Here is a 24320-nt window from a genome sequence, read left to right on the forward strand (position 1 = left end):
GACGCAGCGGCCGGCACCCATCAGCTGTGGGCGTCTGAAGCTGCTGGGACAGTCCCTGGGCTATCTGGAGGGGATGTAGGTGGAAGCAGATGAGGAGCAGATCCTGGCTTGCTCAAACCCCAAAGCTCATGGATCCCAACATTACTGAAGGCAGAGACCACCTGCCCTTGAATTCTTGTCTGCAGAGGTGACTCTTTCTCCAGTCTCTCTGGCACATTTCCTGGAGCAGCTGAACATATGGGCAGAGCAGATACCATGCTCCCCAAATGCTTAATCATATCCTTTTTCTTAATTACGCTTCCACTTACCTATTTTGAAAGGTGGCTTTCTAGTTGCAAATAGGAAGTAGTTGGTGGGTGGTTTGCACAAAGGAATATGTTTTCTATTTTTTTCCTCTTGCCTTTCTGTATCCACTTCTTTTTCTTGGAAGATAGAATTTGAACTGAATTTTCATCTCTTCTGTCTCTCTATCTACACATCTTTTCCAATGCCTTTTTCTTATTCTCTCTATACTTATTCGTATACCTATTTATTTTTAAATCCATTTCTGTTCTCATTAAAACTTCCTTGGTTTCTGCTTTTCACTGTTCCCTCTGCTGGGATCTGCCTTTGGGGAAGCAAATGGAAGACCATCCTAGAAGACCATCCCAGCAGGATTACTTCAAGGGGACATCTACTCAGATGGGCTAAGGCATGGGAGAGAGCAACAGCAGAGCTCTGCGTTTTTGACAGTCCTTTTGAACAAATCCAGATGGCAGAAGCTAGAAGGACCCCAGAGTCTTGTCGTGGTTTAAGCCCAGCCAGTAACAAAGCACCACAAGGACGCTCGCTCAATCCTCCCCCCTGGCCCCGGTGGGATGAGGAGAAAAGAAAGAAACGCTCATGGGTGGGGATAAGGACAGGGAGGGATCACTCACCACTTATGGTCACGGGCAGAAGACAGGCTCAACTTGGGGAAAAACCAAAACAATGTTACCAATCAAATCAAAACAAAGATAATGAGAAAAAACCCCAAACCTGAGAACAGCTTCCCCCCAGCCCTCCCGTCTTCCTGCCTCAGCCCCACTCCCAGTTTCTCTCCCTCCTCCCTCCAGCAGCGCAGGGGGACGGGGGCTGGGGTCGGTTCCTCACCCCTTGTCTCTGTCGCTCCTTCCTCCTCAGGGGGAGGAGGACTCCGCGCTCGGCCCCTGCTCCACCGTAGATCCCTCCCGTGGGAGACAGCCCTTCTGGTCTGACCACAGGCTGTGGGGGCATCAACCTCCTCCTTCCCTGACCTCAGGATCCACAGAGGGGTTCCTCTCACATCCTACTACACTCTCTGCTGCAGGTTTCCCCTCTTAAATCTGCTCTCCCACAGGTGATACCACTGTCACTGATGGGCTCGGCCTGGGCCAGAGGCAGGTCCAACTCGGAGCTGGGGAAGTTTCTAGAAGCTTCTCACAGGAGCCGGCCCTGCAGCCCCTTCCCCACTACCAAAATCCTGCCACACAAACCCAAATCACTGAGCAAAGGCATTTATCAGCCAGCCTGACTGTCTTGCTGTTTTTTCTACTTTCTCTTTCTCTTTGTACCCACTCTTGTATTATAAAATTACAGTCATTTTTTGTAATGCAAAATCATGCAAAGGTTTTGGGTTTTTTTTCTGTCTTCTCTTCCACTTGAAATGAAGCACTCTGACTCTAGTACCTTACTAATTGGTTTTGATCTTGCCAAAGTTTAAGTTACTGTATCTGATATTCTTCATCACGGCAGCCTACATTTCCACTTAATGCATACTGATGAGTTAGATGCTAAAAAGCACCTTTGGTCAAACAGCTTGCCTTGTTCTGAATTCTCAGTAGATCCAACCAATTATAAATCTGTCTGTCCAATCCTCCTTACCTTGAATATGAGCTGCGATGTTTCCTAATATAATGGAGTTTACAAACAGTTTTTTTCTGGAAGCTTTCCTGGGGAGTGGGCTTGATTATGTTACATACAGCTGCTAGGTCCCTTTTCAATACATACATGTAGCTTGAGCTGCTGAGGCCAGCTAAAGCGTGCATTGATGAATTAACGTTTTTATCTACCTTCAACAGTAGGCTGCAGATTTTATGATACGGAATCCAGAAGAAATCTCTGCATCCTAGAGGAAAAAAGAGAGATTCAAGAGGAGATGGCAGAGCCTTTTAGTCAGTAAAATTTGACCCAGAGCGGGAGGGTGCTAGACAGGTACCCGTTCTGGGTGAGGATGGGATGAGAGGAGCTCTCCTCACCTGCTGCAAAGCACAGACTTGCCCCTGGCTTGGCATCAGCAGGGCTGGCGGTTTCTTCCACGCCTCCAACAAAGACCATGAAGTCAGGACCACCTGGGTCTAACAAAATTGTCTGGCAAATGCAACCCAGCCTTTAAGCCACAGTGGAGATCCTAGACATGCTGATAGCCACCTCCTGGGATTTTTGGACTTACAGTGGGTGATCACCTCCCACTGATCTAAACCAAAGATAATAGAAGTGAAGACAGCTCATCTCACCTGGCCCTGCTTCGCTGTCACCTGTGTGGTGGTTACCATGATTACACTAATGCACTTACCCGGCCTTGAAGGCGAATACAGAGGAGGTTGGTGCTGCTTTTATCTCCGAAGCAGAGTGCTGGGAGGAGCCGTGAAAACACCTTCATCTGGCATCAGCCAAGCCCCAGCCTGGGACGGCATCTTGGCCAGTTTGGGCCATGCCACCCGTGCAGGAGCTTTATGGAGCTGTGGTGTTAGAGTGGGGCTGTGATTGCAGGTTGGTCCAGTTTGCACATCAGACTGGCTGGCTTCACGTAGTTCATCTAGTGTAAAGCAGCTTGAGGGCTGCTCTATGTGTTGCCAAAGACATAAGCAGGAGCAAGCCCATGTTTCTTGGAGAAAAAGAAAGAACCTCTTCAGGCTACTTTTGCACCCTGAATTTGGGGGGTGTAATCCTCTGCGGTAGCCACAGAGTGGGGCCGTTGTCTTTGGGAGCGTGCAAGGGGCCGAGGATGTGAAAAGGTCACTCAGCTGGGGAAGCATCTGGGCTGTAATTCACAATGTTTCCTTAGACAACCATAACAGATGCAGCAAAAACGGTCCCATCAAGAAGAGCAGGAGGTATATGGACTTCATAAATAACCTTCCCATGCGGATGTCTTTCCCACTGATGTCGACCAAAAAAAAAGACTGAAGGAAAAAAGCTCAAGTACAGTGGAGCATGATGCTCCCTGGGGATTCAGCCTCGCCAGAGTACCACAGGGTTAGACAGTGAAAGAGGAAGGCAAACAACCTGCACGGAAGAGGAGTAAGAATTGTTCCCAAGTTAAAAGATATTTGTAGGAAATCCAGCCAAGACTTTAAGCTTACAGAGACAAACCTTTCAGGTGAGCTGGCAGACAGAGACGGGCTGAAAGCAGAAAATTAATTCAATGGAATAAACTGTCCACAGAGTCAAAGAGTTGCTAAGTCAAAAGTGTGACACTGTTTCAGGATAGGAATAATTTGGTGATGTTGAGGGCAGACAAATATGATGGGTTAACTTGGCAGTAGGGCCAGCCGATGCTGCTGAAGGGAGAGGGTGCAGAGCAGACCCCAGACTGCGGGAAGAGCCCGGACCTTTCTCCTGGGGCCGGGACAGGCAGCAGAGCTGCCGGCAGAAGGTGTGCCCAGGCGGAGGACCTGGTGGTCTGCCTGACATCAGGCAGGCTGAGGAGGAGTTGGATAGCTGGTTCCGAGCCCAGTCTGCAGCAGACCCACAGCCGAACAGCCAAAAACTCTCCCACTGGCACACACGGGAGGGACGGGGCCGGTAATGCAGAAGAATGGAAGTTTGCAATGGCAAGGACCTGCAGGAGGAAGAGACATTCCTCCGAAGCCTGAGGTGCCCTTGCAGAACCACTTCACCGCTGTGCAGACCACAGAGGAAAGACCCATCCCATCAGGAGAGATGCTGGAGCTGAGTAAGGCAGCCCCATCTGCTCCCTGCGTAACAGCCAGCGCGACTAACAAAAGGCGATGGGTGATAGTAGTAGGCGACTCTCTTCCGAGAGGTACGGAGGCACCCATCTGCCGGCCTGACGCGCGCTCCAGAGAGGTGTGCTGCTTACCGGGGGCTTGTATCAGGGATGTCAGGGGTTGTAAGTAGATGATCTTTAAGGTTCCTTCCAGCCCAAACCATTTTATAGTTTCTATAAGGTGGCCAGCAGTGTAAGAGTCTTTGCTATAGAGGCTGCTACAGCCTTCACCAGGTACTCTTTGAGTAAATACATTTAAATGGACTGTATTTGTTGAACTAAAGCAAAATAATTTTTCTGTGTGATCCAGAAACTCCTTCTGTTCTTCCCTTATCCATGCTTTTTTGGTATTTTTCTTTCTATAGATTTCCAGTTATATTTTGCAACTACCTGAAGCCTTGCAGTCTTGGAATCATGTACTACTGAAGCTAATGGCACTGTTGCAAGTCAGAGGGCTTAGTGAAAACAAATGGGACTCGGGGCAAAAGCCGACTGTGAAATGTGAACCTAATACCACGAAAAGACAGTGGAAAAGCTGGAAAAGCATGCAGCTGCAGGCAGGAGGAGGAACAGAACAGGTCTTTAGTAACCAGTTATCGAACAAATCATCCCCTAGTAAAGTTATTGTTTACTCAGCTCCAGAGATGAGAAAACACATCAAGAGGAGGCAGTGAGCTAGATGCTGCTGAGGTTTTGCACTGACGTGAATCACAGAATCACAGCGTGGACAGGGGACTTCTGAGGATCACCTGGTCCAGGCCTCCTGCCCAAAGCAGGGTCAGCTGCAGGCAGGTTGCCCTTGCCAACGTGGAGACTCCACAGCCCCTGTGGGCAACCTGTGCCAGTGTTTGACTACCCTCACAGTAAAAAAATTTTCTTGTGTTCACATGGAATTTCATGCGTTTCAGTTTGTGCCCATCACCTCTTGTCCTGTCACTGGGCACCACTGGGAAGAGCCTGGCGTCCTCTTCTCCTTCCCTCCCCTGATGTATTTATATACACTGATGAGATCCTCCTGAGCCTTCCCTAGACTAAACAGCCCCAGCTCTCCCAGCCTCTCCTCGTATGAGAGATGCTCCCATCCCTTAATCATCTTAGTAGCCCTGCACTGGGCTCACTGCAGTAGCTCCACATCTCTCTCCTACTGGGCACGGCAATCCAGGTGTCCCACCGGTGCTGAGCAGGAGGAAGGATGAACCCCTCGACCTGCTGGCAGTGCTCCTTCTGACGCAGCCTGGGATGCTCCTGGCCTCCTTTGCAGCAAGAGTGCGCTGATGGCCCATGTTCAATTTAGTGTCCACCAGGACCCCTAGGTCCCCTTCTCTGCAGAGCTGTTTTCCAGCTGATCAGCCCCCAGCTCATACTGGTGCCTGGGGGTTATTTCTCCCCACATGCAGGACTATGCATTTTCCTTTGCTGGACTTCATGAGATTCCTCTCTGCCCATTTCTCCAGCCTGCCCGGGCTGTTTGGTTTGTGAGTCCCAGAAAGAAGGGGAAACAGAGAGGGGGAGAGAGAGGAAATGCAGAAATTTTATGAAAATGAAGAATCTAATCTCTTTTTCAGTTTACCATGGTGGAAAATCCCTGCAACTCTAGATAGAATAGAATAGAAATTTCAGTTGGAAGGGATGTACAACGATCATCTAGTCCAACTGCCTGACCAATTCAGACCTGACCAAAAGTTAAAGCAAGTTCTTAAGGGCATTGTCCAAATGCTTCTTAAACACTGACAGGCTTGGGGCATCGACCACCTCTCCAGGAAGCCTGTTGAGTGTTCTCAAGTTAACTGAAGCTCAGGTTCTCAGGTTGGGGTTTTTTCCCTTCCTTTTTGTTTTTTTCTCCTAGAACTAGTACTTGGTAATCCTCGAAAATGCCATGGTGCTTTTTGCCTGTGGCTTCTCCTGATGCTATTCTGTTGGATCCAACTTGTTTCTACTCAAATCTGTCCTGACGAGAACAGGTGCAACTCAGCTGAAGTCATGATGACTGTATACACTCCCATATGTCACTGCAGAGTGGGAAAAAAATTAATAGCATCTAGTAAACTACAAAGCAAAATCAGATATGCAGTTTCAGTTACCTTTGCTACTTTGTGCAAAATATCTGAAAAATACTTTTTGCTCTTGTGAAGTTTGACAACAGCTCATTGAACAAAGCTGATGGGTTTTCAACAGTCTGTATTTGATATTAAATGTCTCTGTATCTGCAAGCGTAAACTAGTAACGGGAAACATATCTCTGGGAACAAATACCCATCTCAACCTGTGGTCTCATCTCTGGTTTTGATTAAATTCCTGCCTTTGCAGCAAAGGAAGCAACAAATTTACAACTTTGTCAATAAGAAAAGATAGTTGAATGGTTGCTCCATCTTGATTTACAGTTCATGTATTTTTATCTACCAGTCAACACACACATACATTCTGTTACAGGTTTTGGATTTGGAAAAGCTTTCAGAAAGGAAATAATGTTTCCTGATCCCTTTTAAATAGTTCACTCTTTTCCCAAGGCCTATCATCAATTATGGTGAAAAGTGACTTACAAGAAATTTTTGTCTAGATGAATAAAATATTCTGAAGACTAAATATATTCATCAAACCAGTTTGGCTCAGAGAACCTGCAGGCTTAAGTTCTTTATTAGTCAGCAAGTTCTTTGACCTTCGTAAGGAGCTAATCGCCACTGTTAAACATTACCACTCACCGTACTGTAGGTTCCCTTCTACAAATTGAAAACACTGACTCCAGCATCATCTCTATGTTTTTTGGCACTGAACAGCTGTATTTCTAATGATTGTATTTACACCGGGCTTTCCAAATTTCTCTTTTAAAGCCTGTGTAGCTGATGGCAGAATGTGTCTTGCTGATGAACACGCTGACAGCTCGGCGGGAGGGTGTTTGTGACAAACCTGGTCGGGAGGTCACCGGCAGCTCCCTAACCCCATGGGGCAGGAGAACAGTCGCCCCGTGCCGCTGCCGAGACCGTCCTATGGCCCGGACATACACGCGCTGGTATGCCAGCAACAGAAACATTTCCATACCCTTCCGTACCCTTCCTCGGGTCTCTCCAGTAACCTGGATCCTGCCATGAGAGCAAAAATGCGCATGGACTTGGGTGGTCCGACCAGGCTGCGCTCACACGGTGCAGCAAGGAGTTGCACCGCACGGTGTGGGGCTGCAGCCCTAGCAGGTCACACCTGGCATTTTGAATAATTTCTTTGATCGTTCGGCTTGATTTAATTCCCAGCTGACCACAGGATCCTCTTCACAACGATGCTAGCTATTTTACTGCAGAAATGGAGTGCTGGATTACATTTTGGGCAGGGGGAAATCATAACCCAGACTATGGCATCACAAAGAGGAGTGAGATTGTGAAACATCATCCGTTTCTCACCCCCCCTCATGTCTGGCCTCTCCTTATGCTGAGAGGGAAAAGGGGCAGAGCCACTGCCCGTTTCCTTCCCTTCTCTTCCTCCCCTCTGCAGGCACTCCCTGCACCTCCGGAGGGTCAGAGCCCAGGTCTGCCGGGCTGTTACGCAGATCCTCGGGTCTCCCCTCTACCATTTGTGAAATGACAGGGCAAAATCTGGCCCAGAAAGTCCGCACCAGTACAAGCAGTTTCCGTCCCGCCTGGCCCTGCTTACGCCAGTACAAACATCTTGTGCCTAAAGGACAGCTTAGGAGCTATTCGGTTGCTAGCTGTAGTTGTTGTATGCAGATCTTTTAAAAGAAACCACTGGTTTGTACCGGTATCCATTAAGAATAAGCTACAGTATCGGTGAAGGATGCGAAGGAGTTGTGTGATATTTATGACTCAGCACTAAAAGTTGCCTCCTGGAGGAAAGTTGCCTCATTAGGCAAATGAGATACAACAGGGTCCAAACATACCTCCACACATTTAGCAGTGAGCATCGTTATTGTAGTCGCTTTACTAAGTTAACCAAAGAGACTCAAAAACTGAAATACAGAGACTTTACACAGAACGAGCTGGGAGTACAAATAAACAAAAGCAACGTTCTTCAAGAAATGGATTTTAGTTGTGTTTTATGAACATCAATAAATACTGAAAAAGACATGAAAATTACAAAAAAAAAAGAAACAATACCAACAACTTTAAATTGTCCTATTATTTATAATTTAAGCTGGTTTTTTTGTACTTTTGCAATAGGGATTTCATCCAGAAGGCCTTATCTAATTAAAAAAGGAGAGAGAAAAGTAGTCAGCATATTACTGATACAAAACCAGGGAAGGGGTCACAATTAGAGCAGAAAAATCACATATCCAGTTAGAACCATATTACAGTTTGGCAGGAATACTCCTACTGAACACCGTATATGTGTGAGAAAAAGACAGCATCACTATTACAGGCATGAAACAATGATCAAGTGTCACTATCCATTGTCCAAAATGAAAAACAACATTAGTAAAAGGGGAAATGAAGACTAGAAAAGGAAAGAAAAAAAACCCCAACAAACCCTAAGGAAACTTTAAAAGCCACCTCTTCATAATAGTCTTCTAAGGCAAATGTTGCATGCACTACCTCCCCAAGAAACTAGACAAAGCTCTTCCAACCCCCGTGTGTTTCCTTTCATTTAGTTTCATGAAGAAAGGTTTGACAGAGCAGAGCGCTGGGAAGAAATACTACAAACCTCTAAATTAGTGAAAGAACTTCCAGCATCACTATTATATTCTGGGTAGGAGGAGCTGGAAGAAATTATGTTTTTCAGCCTCTGAAGTGCAATGATCAATAGCAAAAGGAGAAAAGCTAAGAGACTAAGGAATATAGAAACATAGACATAGACATTGGATAAAGGGCCAGGCGATGAATCCACTGAAGTTGAAAGGGATGTGGGATACAGCTCCAGAAAAGTCCCATTCTCCATGTTTCCTACAAATCCAGATGAAGGATCGGGTTCTGACATTTTTGGGTTTGTGTTTTAAAAATCACAACAGATCTTGGATTCAAAGGCAGTTTTAGCAGCATAACAATGGGTTTATTCTAGGCGACCATTTTTCTATCACAATGAAGAGATGACAAGTCAGCCAGTGATCAAATTTATCCTTTACTGCTCAAGCCCAGGACAATGTAAGATTGTATCCTTTGGAACTGCAAGGAAAGAAAGAAAAAAAAGCAAGATTATTTTACTAGCAGATAATGTGATTTAATGTGTGCCTGATACAATCTAGTTCTTAAGAGTTATAAGTTATTATTCCTTAGCACTAAGCTGCAACTCTCAAAGCATTAGCTAACAACAATCCTTATATCTCTATTTTCCAAAACACAGGAACTAGGAGAAATCCTACCCATAGATGAATTAAAATTGACCCTTCTCCACCACAAGTTGTTTAACTGAGGAACAGCACCATCAAAAATGTACTTTATATGGGACAAACATGAGGAATCCAAATTTGTCTTGTGGAAAAAATCTAGTCAAGGAACAAAAAAAATCCCTCTCAAGACTTCAGCCCCTCAGCCTAGATGAGCAAGGCCACTCAACACCACGATGGATGACAAGTGACTAATGCCACTTACTCCATACTGCCTTGCCAGAGGTACCCAGAATGGGAAAATCTGCCAGACCTGGTTTTGTACTATATATTTATAAAATGGATCAAATGGTTTCGAAGATCAAAATGCATCTCGCTGTAATGCTGCCACAGGGATCTCAATGGCAGGCACATTTTGGTGAAGTGTTGCAGCTTTTGACACCTACAAGCAAAATGCCAAGGGAACAGGCAGCCCTGGCCGCCCAGCAAATACGAGGGGACTATCTATGTAAGGACAGCGAACGCTGATGGGGAAGAGATCCCATCTTTGAAAAAGCTTTGCCTCCAGCCACTTTGTGTTGGAACCTGGAAGTTCGGGTGCTGGCAAAGGTCAGAGTAGCACAGGAGGAGCAGATCAGGGTACAGTAAGCTGCTGTTCTTGAAACAAACGTAGTCAGTCCCCAGGTGCAGTCTGGAAGGATAAGAGAAGGCTTGGTGATGGGGAATTGCTTGTAAAAAGCTGATGTGCTGTAGCTGAATTACGTGGTGTAACCCCTTGCCTTTGTTTTGATACAAAACAGATAATGCAAGGTGCAAGCAGGTAGGAAATGAAGGTCATTTTCTGCATAAAATCATCCACGCGCAATCTTTCTATCCATCCATCCACGGTCAACCTGCCACTGCGGATACTCAGGCACCGCAAGGAAAGGCGGTGAGCTTTCCTCCCACGAGGAAGACAACATCCATACAGAACTACGTTCCCAGCATGGTCCCTCTCACCCTGCTCTTGCTTTTGGCCTCGTCCTGTGGTCCCAGTTCAATACAATTATCCCTAACTCACAGTTAGAGCCTTTCAGGAAAATCCACTGATTTTCCTGGTGACAGAGAGAGCAAACACTGTCAGCATCAGTCAGGGGGACAGAGTCAGGCCCTTGAAATAACGATGCGACAGTCTGGGGTCTCTCCTTCTGTGTGTCACAGAACAGCCCAAGTATTTCTCTGTGTTTCCATGAGAGTGTTCCAGCACTGCTCCCGACAGTGGTCTGCTTATATTTTTTCCTTTAAACGTGCCACCTCTGCTACCTTAGTAAAGTACCTCTTTCTTCAAGAGGGTGACACTTTTTGACACTAGGTGTGACTGCAAAAGCCCCGACCTGAATTAAAGATGCTTCAGAGGGATAAGTGCTGCCGGTGCTGTTTCTTCTCTGAGAACACAGAAGCCTTGGAGACACCCACTGAAAAATGCTAAGAAGTTTCCTTTGCAGCCACTGAAGTTATTTGCATAGTTACCCACTGTACTTTTGCACTATAAATTAAATTCAGGGGGTTATGCTATATGCCATAAAAAGCCCTAAGTGCCTGAATAAACAAGAACTACATTAAGCAGTAGGTAGAATCTAATTCTATGTTTTTAAACCCTATTTTATTTTCTATACCCCAGAACTGCATCTACACTACTAACATAAACCAGGTCAAGGCTATTCTCTGGTCTCAGGGACAACTTGGGTGGCACGCTGCATCAAGATGGCAAAACTCCCTTTTATCCCCATGGACAGGATGGCCAAATCACAGCTGCCTTTGGGACTGAGTGGTGGCCAAAACCATGCCAGGAGGCGTGCTTGCTAATTCAACAGGAGAGATGATGACAGGCCTATGTCCTGGCCTGGATTAATTTACTACTACATAGACATCCATAATGTTTTCATGGATAAAAGTTTATGTTCCAGATGTTGTTTATTGTTTATTTATTGCATTTATTGTTTTATTGTGGAGCTTTTGGTAGTCTTAATGAAGCATTCCAATAGCCTACAAGATATGCAGGAGTACAAAACTGCATCTGCAAATACCAGATAAAAATATTCTTACCCTTGTGGTATATAACTCATAGTGATGCATAAAATACACTAAACCAAAACCATTTTACAATCCTAATAGTATTTAGCCCCACCAGAAACATTATTTATTGTACTTTGTGAAATAAGTCACAAAAGACTGAACAAAGAAAGATCCTTATGAGATTACACTCCTTTTGAACTGAAGCAGATCCATTATTAATTGAATTGCTCTGTAATAACTTAAGGAATTAATTCTTTAACATGGCAGAAGTAAAAAGCCTTTAACTTCTTCACAAATTTGAAATCTGCTACATTCTGCTTTTACCATTAACAGTTTTGGCCCTGGTACAAGGAAGAACTTTGGCATGGGACTTCCTCTGAAGTTAGTGGAAAATTTATGGTCTTAAATAGGACTAATCAGAACCTCACAGTTATGCAGAGATGTGAGTGCTTTGCTAGATCAGAGCCTTTATAGGTCTTACAACTGGGCTATTTTTAACTGAGGATTTTGTAGTGAGATCAGAGACACTGTAAACTCCGATTCCAAATGACTACGGCCCAGATCCTAGTTGCCTCACTCACACTGTGTAGTGATGTGATGTGTCAATGAATCTCACCATAAAATGTAGCTTCAGCTAAAGTGGCTCTATGGGTAATACTTGAGGAAGGAAAAAAAATAATCTGTGTTGTTTGAATCACACATTTAAAAATATAAGTGTAAGGTCCTGGTCAGTCTAAAAGGATTTTTCCCAACCATCTGTACCCTACTGGAGTAAAACAGCAGAATCATAGAGAGTGTGGCCCTGACATCTGAGTAGTATTCATAGGAAAGGTACAAAACACATACAGAAATAAAATGGATCTGATCCTGATCCCTGATGATGTTCCCTAGTGCTGTTCCAGCACTGCAATCCTGCCGGAGAGCAGCCAGGACGGCTCAGCCAGCGACGTGGGGCAGGGGTGCAAACACCATTTTCTGGCCCAAAATGCAGCTGCACAGTCGTAGGGCTGCATGAACCTCTGCCATAGCGTAAACCAGACCTCCCAGCCTTTAAGAGGGGGATCCACGAGTAGTTTTATTCAGTGTACCACAGCTACCGCTTCAGCTCCGGTTCCTGCTTCTGCTGGGAGAAGGTGGCAAGTGGCAAGAACCATTTGTCTCTCTCACCCTAATCCTCCCGAAGGAATAACCCCCAATAAAGCCAGATGTCAGCTTCACCTTCTTGTTTGGTAATTGGTTTTGTGCATTTCTGAAAACTAAACAGAACAACATCGTAACATCTAGCCCAAACCTGGTCCCAAAAAAGCGATTAGGAATTTTGTCCCTGACATGAAAGTATAATGGCAAAATTGGAAGTGGCTAACTGCAGTAAACCTGTTGTCTTTGAGAGCCATAAACTGATCAAGGAATTCAACTCAGGAGCCAAAGTTTTCAAATTCTGTAGCGGTCCCTACCTCTCCCTCATCTGCTGTTGGAAAGCTGAGTTGGTTTAAGGCAAAGACTGAATTTGAAGTGCTGTTGCTGGATGACTGGAGACGGAGACGGACTCTGACTCTTCTCAAATAACCAGTCCTGAAAACTCCTGGGACAGGAGAACTGGGACCTGTCTGCTGGATGACTCTGCTTTTGTGGTGTGGCTGGATCCCGAAGACTTTCCCAGAGGCACCTCTGCAATCCCAGGACGGGGATGGGCGGCTTGAGGCGGCCTCCCGAGCCGTCGAGTCCAGCCCCACTGCTGAAAGTCCCAGGTCAGACTCTGCCTTTCCCACACCGGCTGAGTTTTCCCACTGCTCCTACTCCGTTGTTACACAGCCTTGCTGCTCTGGTGGGCAAACCGCTAAGAAAGATTCAGGCATTTCAGTAAAAGAACTCACTGTCCCAAGAAGGCACAGACTCCACCTCCACGCTCTGCTGGTTTGAGATGTATGAGAGAGCAAACCTTGTTCTGCTACTTCAGCCCCCAAATACCAGGGCTGGCACACAAGGAAAGGCTGTGCCAGATACATGGTGTCATTTGTACATCCTCACTTTTCAACCAGAACCAGTATTTTAAGTATTTTCCTCCAGCTGTGGATTGTTCCTCCATTCATGTCCGTGGTACTTTTCACAGGTGAGGACAACCACTCTTATTCCAAGGGTAGGGCTACCTGGCAGATACTGTAGGCAGGCTCAGTTGGTTTTTCGTCTTTTCTTTTATCCCATGGTAAGTGGGAGATAGGCAAACTGGCGTTCACCAAAAGCAGGGCAAACTGGGTAGGTGAGGGGATTAAGCAAGCCATCACTATGTAAGAGGTAAACCCCAGGTACCATGAAGTATCATGCCTGGGTAGCCGTGCCAAATCTATCAACTGTTTGCATCTTCGATGGCACCTGTCATAAAACCTGTTTTTTTCAGAAAATTAGCATATGCCAAATTACACGCAACATATGTAATTTAATCTGAAGCATCACTGAGACAGTAGTCATCTCCCAGTTCAGTCTAAAATGAATGTTAAATGAGGCTGCAGCACTCTCCAGGATGGCATGCAGTAAACAGAGAGCTTTTTCATAGTCCCGACGTTATAAAACCTTTACCATCCAGTTGCCTGTATTGTATTTCTCTGAATATCCTGATGCAACTCTGTTTCTCCATGCTCAGTGAAATATAATTTAGTGGTGCATACTCACAACCACTGAAGCCCTAAAAATTGAGAAACAGGAAGCAAAGATAAGTCGGGTAGATTCATTTTCTTAGGAGTTTATCAGCCATAGATAAGCACTTTGTTTTCTTGCTTCTTCCTGGCTCGGCTACAAGCTGAGAAATACCTTGGCTGTTTCAGAGGCTTCAAAATGTTTAAGCAGAGAGACAAACTGACATCAAAGAAAATCAGCGGTTTTATGCTACATAAACTAACATTTTGGTCACAATTTCCCATCAACTCTTTCTTTACAGGCAGAAGGTATTCTAAAAAGCCCTTACCGTAAACAACACCTAACAGAGGAGAGCTTAATTTGCCTTTACCGTAGTTAAAACAGTGAGGTCCCTCATCCCGTCAGACATCAATATGCTGTTAATCGTATCTGCCTTCCGTCCCTAAAAACTGAAAACCCTTTTGGCCGATTTCAGCCCAATGTATACAGAAAGGCAGCGGATGAGTGCCACAGAAGCATTAACTTTCAATTTAATTTCACCTTCAAGACAGAGGGCTCTGCCAAGTGGGGCAGGGAGTCGCTGGCTGAGCCAGTGCAGGACGCTTGAAGAAGCTGGCCCGTGTCAGACGTCCACGGATCCTGGCAGAAGGAGCCTCTGGCCACCGAAGACGGCTTCGTCGTCTCGTGCACCCTGTCCTCCTGCGGATCCAGTTCCCATGCTTGCACGCAGGTGTGTCCCAGGGGACACGGAGACGAGGGTCGGAGAAGCACACCCACACTAGTGGAACCATGCGTCCCCAGCGGATGACTTGGGACCGTCCCCCTGATGGGGAGGACCTGGTGGTTCACAGATCCTACATGGCACTGAAATTCCTGGCCATGAATCTGGCTAGGAAATGGCTAGGAAAGGGAGATGAGTTGCCTGATGGCACTCTGGGTCTCTGCAAAAATTACTTGCTCCAATAGGAGGCAGACAGCTCTTAGTTTTGAGTAGGAGAGGGGAAGCAGAGGACATTCACTAAAGCTGATTATCTCTATGAAAGAACTCACAAGTGTGTTCTCTGCTCTCTTTCGCGCTTTCGGAAAGTTAAAGCCAGGAGTCAGCAGATAATGATACCATCCCCTCATGACCAGAACCACCTCTCCTTCGTTCAGCATCAGGGCAGCAGGAGGAGGAGAAGGATTGTGCAGGTTCCCAGGCGATACGGTGATGCTAGTTCCAGGGTGAAACCTCCTCATCCCTAATGGTGTGTCACCCCCCAGGTTCTGTTATCCTAGTGATTACTTGCAAAAACTGGTGGCAAGTTTTCACTACATCTATTAAAAAGATTAAGGTTTCTCATGACCTTCGCTAATTCCATATATGTACGAAGGCCAGCGAGCTTCTGGTTTAATTCTTTCACCTTCCCCCTCACCGCCTTCGTTTTCTACATTTATTTCCTTTAGCATGTAGGAATATATCACCACATACCGTCCTTCCAGCCAACATGTAACACAAAGCATTTAACACCAATAAAAATATGTTTGCGTGCTCATACTAAAGGACTGAATGAACTTCACATACAGACAACCCTTCAGCCTTGAAAGGCTATTTGCTCTACACTGGAAAAATGTAGTAATTTAACATCATGCAACTAAATTAGACAGTAGCTCTAGACAGAAGAGAAGTGAGCAATGTTTTATTCCATTGAAAATGTAGGTAGGAATGGCAAAGAATGACTGCTCACTTGGAGTTTAGCAAGAATATGATCCTTAATACTTCCTATTCTTGCATAAATGCCTTTGGCAATTGAAAGGCCACAAGTAAATAGGAAGCTTCTTTCTCTTGTTACAGATGGACCCTCCAGGAGGGGAATCCCAAAAGGGAATCCCTTTACCATTCTGCCTGGGAAACGGGATCAGTCACCAACTGACTCAATAAAATAGTGCACACAAGGAAATTTGTGATCTAATTTATTTTTTTAATTATGATTTAATACGGTTTAAATGTATGACTTTTGCCCAGATGGCTTGGTTGAGGTTAAAATCAAGTTATTTTTTGTTTGGGGTTTTGTGTGGGGCTGGGAAAAGGAAACCCTCAGAGCCATAAGGATACTTAAGATTAATTCAGATAGGATCAAATGCTTGTATCATTTACATTTCCCAGGGATCTTCAGATTATAGAGTTCTTTGTACCAATGTAAAGCAAAGACATCATGACCTGGGATCAGACCCAGAGCCTGTCTGTCGAATCTCCTCTTTAAAAGTAAGAGAAAAACAAGGAAGGAGAATGAATAAAATACTTACAAGCAGGAAGATATGGGGATGCAAGCCAAATGTCCAATGTGCAGGATGTGGTTAGTTATCACGCCCAAATCTAAAGGGACTGCATGCTGAGAAAAGCCCCTGTAAAAAAAGCAAATCAAAGCTAAAGAGTTTAGTAATAACTGCATCAATAAAAAACCAGGGAGGAACAGTGCTGAGTTTTGAGTGCTCTCGGTGCCAGAAATTTCAGAAAAAAACAAACTGACTGGAATCCTGGCTTGTGTTTTACTCCCACTAGCCACATCCTTCTGCTGTCCAGCTACAGCACTGCATGTATAATATCAAACCCATGATCTTGATCTCTGCTTTACAGCCATGCCTTGATAACACCTTTCTTCTCTTCTTTTGCAGAGCTCTCCAGGACCAAGACAGCCTGCTGTCCCCTGGCACGTCTTCAAGCACCGGAGGACTGTATCTGCACTCCAATTCATTTCACGTTATGCCCTAAAGACTCCTGCCAGTAATCAGGTCTTTCTGGATTACACACCATTATTTATTTATTCATCCTCTTTATTTCAGACAATCTGCAGTTTAAGTTCATTTACCTGAAATCCCCAAACTGAATACTATATATGTATAAGGATAGCCAGCAGCTTTTTGTGTGCTACGTTCATTCAATAGCTAAAATTAAAATGTCGTCCCTGAACTGTTTTTATTAAAGCAAATTAAATTGATTGTATATGAAGAAGCAATCCCAGACGATGCAGATTAAAGCAAAAGTAGGACCACTTCCAAAAAGATCCTCCCCTCCGGGAAAGAAAAGACGCTTGCACAATCATTATACATCTCTGAGCTCTACCCCTTCAGCATATTTGGTTTGAACTGCATTAGAGAAGCAGATCTCTGGGGATGAATGTTAATGCACTCTTGTGTTGCTTTCATCCCTTCAGTCACTGAATCACTTACGGTTTAAGCCTGTCCAGGTTCAATAAAGAAAATTATCTAGTGCAGCTGTTAAGTCAGCATTGTTGAAATCCAAATGTTTTGATAACATCGATTACAGCAATGTCCTATCTCAAGGGAGCCGGCCAGCATCCCGACCACCTCCCGTGCAGAAGGCGAGCTGGGAGGCTGCAGGTGAACCCCGAGGTCGGCTTCCCCAGGGACGGAGCCAGCCCGTCCTCCGGATGCCAGCGCACGCACCGTCGCCTTGCCCAAAAGCGGGTAGGCTGAGGCAGGTGGTGGTACCGGGATGGAGAGGGGGATGCAACAGCCCCCGTGTACCTTTTCTCTGGCAAATCTACCTCACGTAATGAAGAGCGCGACCCTGTGCCTCTCGGTTTTGTCTGCTCGTAGCAGAGACCCTTTCCCTTCCCTTTGTTCCTTTTGGAACAGCTCTCTTGGGGGAAAGAGGCACGCATCTCTGCAACAAGGACTGTATCTTCAAGCAAGACAAATATAAATGATTTTGCTTCATTTCCAGCTCTCTTTTGTCTCTGCAGGATCTTCTTTAGTCCCTCTCCCCCCAGACACACAGAGCACTGCTCTTGCCCATTTAGCCCTTCATTCAATGCGACACCCCAGTCCCCAGCAAGGCGAAGGGAACAGAGCCTGCCAAATCTTGAGCTGATTAAACACGCCAGAGATGCAGTGCAAAACACAATACATCCTCAAGGCTCTTTAAATGTATGCATTCACAGTCAAGTGGCAAGCGTACATAGGGAGACAGAGAGGTCTGAGCTTTTAATTACCTTTGAAGAAACACAGAAATAGTTGGACCAGAACATCAAGAAGCTTATCTACAGGAGACCCCTTGGCACACACAGCTGTATCCCATGGTCCTTCATCCTTCTTGCACCAGTCTAATGCCCTTCACAGCTATTTCCGTAGCCTCAGCTGCAGCAGTAATCCACAGCCAAGGCTCACGCTCACCATGTTCTGGCACAGCAGGATTTGGCCCAAACACTGTATTCACTTCTGTCACCAGTAAAATAGGCAGGGAGCAGGGACCTATCCGTATCTCTCAGGGATGTGAATGGGGAAAGGAGTCTCATCGCTGGACATCTGTGACCTCAGGTGGGGAAATGGGGCCCTCCCTGGTCCTGCTTCCCAAAGGAAATGCAGTCACGGGGGAAACCAGTCTCCTCCTTGTCTCGATTTGCTAAAAATATTTATTTCCCACTTTTGTTGACAATTTCCAGTGAAAAATTACAAGTTGCTGAGCCCCCCCCCCCCCAAACTCAAAAGCTCACTCTTCACTGACCATAGTGATGGGTCATATTTGATTTCTCAGTGTCTAGTTCCAGCTTTATTCCCTTTATTCCCACTCTGAATAACTTTTGTTCCTGTTGGCCACTTTCAGCCAAATTCAACCCCAGGCAGAATCCTCAAAGACAGCTGAGTTTGTGAAGTTTAACGACAGCAGATGATCAGGAAGAAGAGACATGAAGGTTCACACAGCCATTTGGTTCTCCCTAATAGCTTTAGATCTCGGCAATTGGCTTGTACAGTCAAACACAGCTGCCAATATGTCACGGTCAGAGTAACAGACCATGGGTTCCAGCTGGAAAGGAGGTCCGGGGCAAGGTTAGCCAGGGAAGAGGGAGGAACCGGCGGGTATCAAAGTACCTTAATTTCTGCCTTTTGTGGAATGACTTCTTGCTTGGATTTCTTGCAACCCCAGATTCAAAAGTTTTGTTTGAACAGAAAATTTAGTGTAGGGTGGAACGGCTGCTTAATTAGAAACATACTTTTTCACAGGGCAAAAAGAAAGGAAGGTTCAAAAAAAAAAAAAAAGTCAGTTAAACCCCATTTCCCTCAGTGGAACAAGTATATGAAAGTCTTTCAGCTGCTTCTGTCTTGCCTTTCACGGTCGAGTCATCCCGTCCCTGCTCCCTGTCCTTGCAAGTGGCTGCGTGGAGCTTCCCACCAACACCGATAAGTCTCTCCGGAGAAGATGCCACCCAGCACGTGTCCGGGGGTGGCGGTGATGCAATTAATCTCAGAACAAACAAAAATTAATTAAGCTTCGTTAGCTCGTGCCTGACTCTTAACACGGGCTCCCGATAACCACCTTTTGTATTTGAGACAAGCGGACCAGCGCTGGGCTCCGCGCCTGGGGCCAAATGGCCGGCGTTAGTTATTAGTTCTTAACTAATGAAGGTGTGACCCAGTAAGCGGAGTCCAGAGTAATAAGAAAACACTCTCCTATGGTAAAATTCAGCTGACATGCTGGCTTCAATATATTTTATAAAAACGAAGTATATAGTCCATATCAAACCCGAAAATGTCAAGCAGATTTCATTTTAACCTCCTTCGAAATCCTGACACAAAATAAAGCTAGGATAGAATTTTGTACGCTCGATTCAACAGAAACCTCTGTTAATGCATCATTTTGTTTCAGAATTTTTTCTCCCCAAAAAGCAGATTCAGTACCAACTACATACTGTGAACTTAAATGTCAAGGGAATTTTGGGCACAGATGTGCTGTCGCAGTAACTCCGCTCTCTGTAACTCTGCTTCCCGACTTAGGCGCCTCAGCCTGCTTTACCAAGAGACGTAAGAAAACAGCCTTCTCCTTCAATTCTCTGTTTCCTCTCAATGGCGTAACAGAGAAGATCTCCATCCTCAAGCCATTCCTTATTTTATCGACGCAAGCCGCATGCCCCCCCTTGACAAAGAGACAGCGGCATTATCATACCTGTATTTGCGTGCATAATATTTACATATTGCCACTGCTTGCAAAACAGTCTGCAGCAACTTATGCAAAGATACAACACTATTGCAAAGGGAGTTGCGGCGAACCTTGCTGTAACGTGCAAGCGTAAGGGGGCAGGGTTGCACCTGAAATGCCAAAAAGCGCAAGTGAGGATAACATAGACTACGGAAGGAGAGCTTCTGCTGGTGCTAGATAGAGTCGTCTGCGTGACATTGCCTCTCAGGTGTCCTCGCTTTAGAGGACACTGTTGTGCTCAAATCCAGAGCCAGACTAATTCCAGTGTCAGGGACGGTGGCAGCACGGGTGAGGGCTCGTCTCAGCATCTCACCAGACAGCCGCTGAAGGCATCGCAGCAAAAGCCAACGTGCTGGGACGTATCAAGGAAATTAATGAAATGATGGACAAGGTGCCTATACGAAGCTACAAGTAAGCGCAAGGCGAACCTCGGGGAAATACGAAGGGGATAGCTTGTGGGAGACTGATGCCGAGGGCACGGGCTGATCAAAGCCCCGGGGGAAAAGCAGGAAAGGTGGTACCTCACGTACGGGGAGACTATCGAGGACACTTGGAAGTGAAGCCTGTGACTGACGCGTCCGATGCAGGGGAGAGGGGGGAGCAGCAGAAGGACTGACAAAGAGGGGAGATGCAGCCGAAGCGGCAGGCTCAGAGATGGGATTTTGCAGCCGTGCTGTGGATCGACTATGCCCTAACAGGATTTCCTCTGCGCAAGCCAGGAAAAGGAGGTAACCACAGTCATGAAGACACAAGGGGAGGAGTGCTTGCAAGAGAGTGCAGGAGGTAGAGGTGAAAACGTCTTGACTTTTTAGAATTTAAATTCCAAGTCTCAAACCTATCAGAAACACCGGATTTTTCAGTAACTTCTGGATGTACTCTGTCATTGAGCTAATTCCTCTTCTGCGTAGTTGGGGTGCCAGGAGGAAAACTGCACTGCTTCCTCCCTCTGATGGGGAAGTTACAGAATACAATTTATAATTTGCGCTGCACCAGTAAGACCCAGTTGTGAACCAAGACACTTGGCAGGCACAAGCTAGCCCAGTCAGCCCAGTCAGTCTGAAAAGGTTAACAAAAATGCAAACAGCAATAACTTCCTAAGCCAAATATAGCCATATACATACACTCACCTACTTGGTGATAGTACTAGAGTAGACTTGGATGCTGAAATAGCCCAGGAGCCCTTCCTCACCAGTTCAAGGTCCTACAGCACTTCTCCTGCTGACAGCCATGCACACGTACAGGGTATAGCAAGGAGCAGACTACAGCAGCCAAGCCGGCACGCCAGAGCAGAGGGAAGCTGGGGAAACAAGAGGGAGGCCGGGGTGACATGCCTGCCTCTCCTTCCCCCGGTTGGCGTGATACGGATGACCCAGTCTGAGGACGAGGTGGGGAAGGAAGGCAGCCGGTACCCAGCTACAACCAGCAGCGACCATCCCGAAGGGGGACAAGCCCTTCTAGGCATTACAGCAGAGAGAAGGAGGCTGGTGATTTCAGGTTGCCCTGACAGAAAAGTCAGGGGCGGGGGGTGTGTCAAAATGACCGTAAAAAGCAAAATCATAAGGAAACAGACATCAACCCTCCAGCCGGATCCCTTATCAGAATAAAACTGCCAGCACTATGCACATCCTATATGGTCCAGATTTTATACGTTTCTCCTATTAATCTTTCTCCCACTCTGCTACAATTACCTGAGAATTAAATTTGATAATATCCAGTGTGCATTCTTAATTGCCTTTGCTTATATAAATGTTAAACAGCACGGCAAACGCTCAGCCCTTTACCACCGTTTTCACAATTTCCCTCTAACTAACTGTTTAGCATTTGCAAGGGTAGGAAGAGTTTGCTTCGCTTGCTTTCTGTCCCAAACTTCATTACTTCTACCGGGACGATACTGTAAAAGCCTGCAGCTTTCAGCTAGACATAAAGTGCCTGCAAAGAGCACATTTTTCTGCATCCATCCTGTTTTCTTTTTGCACGTTGTGCTGCCTAAGCTCAGCTCTTCGCCCAGCGCACTGGATAGGCGTTTCACAATTTATTTGCAGAGGGAGCAATTCCTTTCCCGTCATCTTCCCGCAAACAATGTGAGAGAGCACGCGGGTGGCAATCTGCGCTCATACCCACAGAGCCAAAAATGTGCTTGCACAGTGATGACCCAACGCTCTCCGCTACCAGCCCTCCGGGCCGCAGCATCTTGCAGGCGTGGAAGCCAGCCCGTGCCCCCCTCCCCCCGGCACCCTCCTTCCAGAAGCAGCCCACCCCCAGCCGCCGGCCCCGGCTCCCCCAGAGCCCTGGCTCCCCTCTCCCCCTCCAGCAAACCCCATTTCTCCAGACCGAGGAGGAGGCGTGCGTTCCACCCGAGCACTTCCACAGCCCGCCGGGTCAGCTAAGGGCAAACCCGGGTTCTTCCCAAAACGCATCATTGGGGGGGGACGACCCAGCGCGTCCCCGGGTTAAACACGCGTGGAAATCAAACGCCCTTGGCGGAGACGAGACGCTCCGAAGCCTCTCCCCGCAGCGGCAGCAGGCTCCCCCCGCAGCCGGGGGGGCGCGGAGGAGAAGCCGAGGCTGCTCCCTGGTTGCCCGGCGCCTTTCCCGAACCTGCCGGCAGAGCCGCCGGGCGGACCGGCCCGGGGCTCAGCAAAAACCGAGGGCTCCAATAAAGGGCGCTGGGGTGGGGAGAAGAGGAAAAACCCCCACGCCAAACCCAACGTGCCGACCTCCCTTAAAAAGGGTCAGACGGCCAGACCCCCGCCGGGATGCTTCGGCGAAACCGGCAGCGCGGCACCCTCCTGCCCCGCTCACCCGGCTCCGGCTGCGGCTCTGCCCGGCTCCGGCTCCGGCTGCGGCTCCGGCTCCGGCTGCGGCTCCGACTCCGGCTGCGGCTCCGGCTCTGCCCGGCCCCGTCTCCGGCTCCGGCTCCCGCCGCCGTCCGCCGCGGCCGCGGAGGCAGCACCGCCCCCGTCCCGCCCCTCGCCCGGCCCCGCAGCCCCGAAGCGCGTCGCCGAAGCCGTTTCCACGGCGGGACCGTGGGAAGCCTCCCTCCGGCCGGGCGGAGCGAGCCCACGGGGAAGGCAGGCTCCTGCGTGGAGGAGCAAGCCCGCCGAGGGTCCGGTCCTGGCACCGCGGCCGGGAGCGGCCGGGAAAAGCGGTCTCCGTGGGAAGGGGGGACCTGCGGGGGTCGCTCCGAAAACTCGGTTGGAAGCGTTCGGGACAGCCGCCGGGGCCCTGGGGGATGCTGCGACATCACTCAGCGGGAGCGAGTTAATAGTGGTGCCAAGACCAACCGAGATAACGATGCCTGTAGAGTAGCGCAAATGCGAGCGAAACCGGGCTTCGCAAATCCGAGCGAAACCGGGCTTCGTAAATGAGAGCGAAATTGGGCTTCGTAAATGCGAGCGAAACCGGGCTTCGTAAATGAGAGCGAAATTGGGCTTCGTAAATGCGAGCGAAACCAGGCTTCGTAAATGAGAGCGAAATTGGGCTTCGTAAATGCGAGCGAAACCGGGCTTCGCTAGTTCCTTTGGAGGCTGACTTACCTACAGATATCGCATACGCTGCAACCGAATATTGGGGAAACGCTGGCTGGCTGGGACACGTTTCCTTCTGTGGGCACTGTGGAAGGAAAGGCTCAGCTGGCTTCTGGTGCACTTGTCTCATCCGCTCTGATTTTTTTTGGCCAAATGACTTTACTGTCGGTTATAAATCAGTGGTGAGCACTGTGAAGAGCAGATGGGGAGTTTAATGCACCCTCTGCAGCTCAGTCTTGTGTCTGGCTAATGTCCATGTGCAGTTCTGAAAAGCGCGTTGGAAAAGGTTGTTCTTCATTTTAAATTGCTCTTTGGGGGCTGCGCAGTTCATAACGTGCTGCGGAGGCACTTCTGTGGGATGTGCTTTCTTTGACACAGTCTGTACAGCACCAGTAGGAGAGTAACTTGGGATGTCATGAAACAAAGTCAGTTTTGGAGGAACAAGACATATGAATAAGTAAATAACAGACAAATCTTAAAGGGAAAATCATTCCCAAAGAATGAACTGTATTTCTCCTTGATAATAACCTGTGAGTGCGGTGGCATACAAAAGAGACGGGTTTGGCTTTCAGGTGGCAAAAATGCCCCTTCCGTATTTCACATATGAAAAAGGGACTAAATGTTTTTGTGGTTCCGGGGTGTTTTTTGTTTAGGTTTGGCTTCTCAGAGTGGGAAGTCACGTGTGTGGTATATGAACACAAAAAGAATAGAGTATCAGTTAGTACTGTGATATCCCTAACCTGAAAGCAGACCACGGGCTCAGTTCAACTTGCAGCCACTGCAGAAAAGGGCACATCTGACAGTGGACTTGCTGATTGCATGAGCTGTTGTGGCAATAACACACAAAGCCTGTTGAAAC

General features: G+C 47.2%; 1 protein-coding gene across 2 annotated transcripts; it reads right to left on the bottom strand.

Annotated features, from left to right (window-relative positions):
• Window positions 1–7900: 7900 nt before the first annotated feature.
• SERTM1 (serine rich and transmembrane domain containing 1) lies at window positions 7901–22780 on the bottom strand. 2 transcript variants are annotated; one of them, XM_049823368.1, is made up of 3 exons: window positions 22737–22780; window positions 16244–16342; window positions 7901–9110 (listed from the first exon to the last, which is right to left on the bottom strand). In XM_049823368.1, the coding sequence occupies exon 3, from the start codon at window positions 8923–8925 to the stop codon at window positions 8602–8604; it is 324 nt and encodes a 107-aa protein (XP_049679325.1). In that variant the 5' UTR covers window positions 8926–9110; window positions 16244–16342; window positions 22737–22780; the 3' UTR covers window positions 7901–8601. The 2 variants fall into 2 exon arrangements, with proteins under 2 accessions (XP_049679325.1, XP_049679324.1); XM_049823367.1 differs by having other exon boundaries at window positions 22652–22754.
• Between the last annotated feature and the right edge of the window lie 1540 nt (window positions 22781–24320).

The sequence above is a fragment of the Accipiter gentilis genome, chromosome 19 (genome assembly GCF_929443795.1).
Source record: "Accipiter gentilis chromosome 19, bAccGen1.1, whole genome shotgun sequence".
Classification (NCBI taxonomy): Eukaryota; Metazoa; Chordata; class Aves; order Accipitriformes; family Accipitridae; genus Astur; species Astur gentilis.

Bases quoted from the DNA above. Each gene is read 5' to 3' on its own strand.
- SERTM1 (XM_049823368.1), bottom strand. From the start codon at position 8,925: ATGTCAGAACCCGATCCTTCATCTGGATTTGTAGGAAACATGGAGAAT.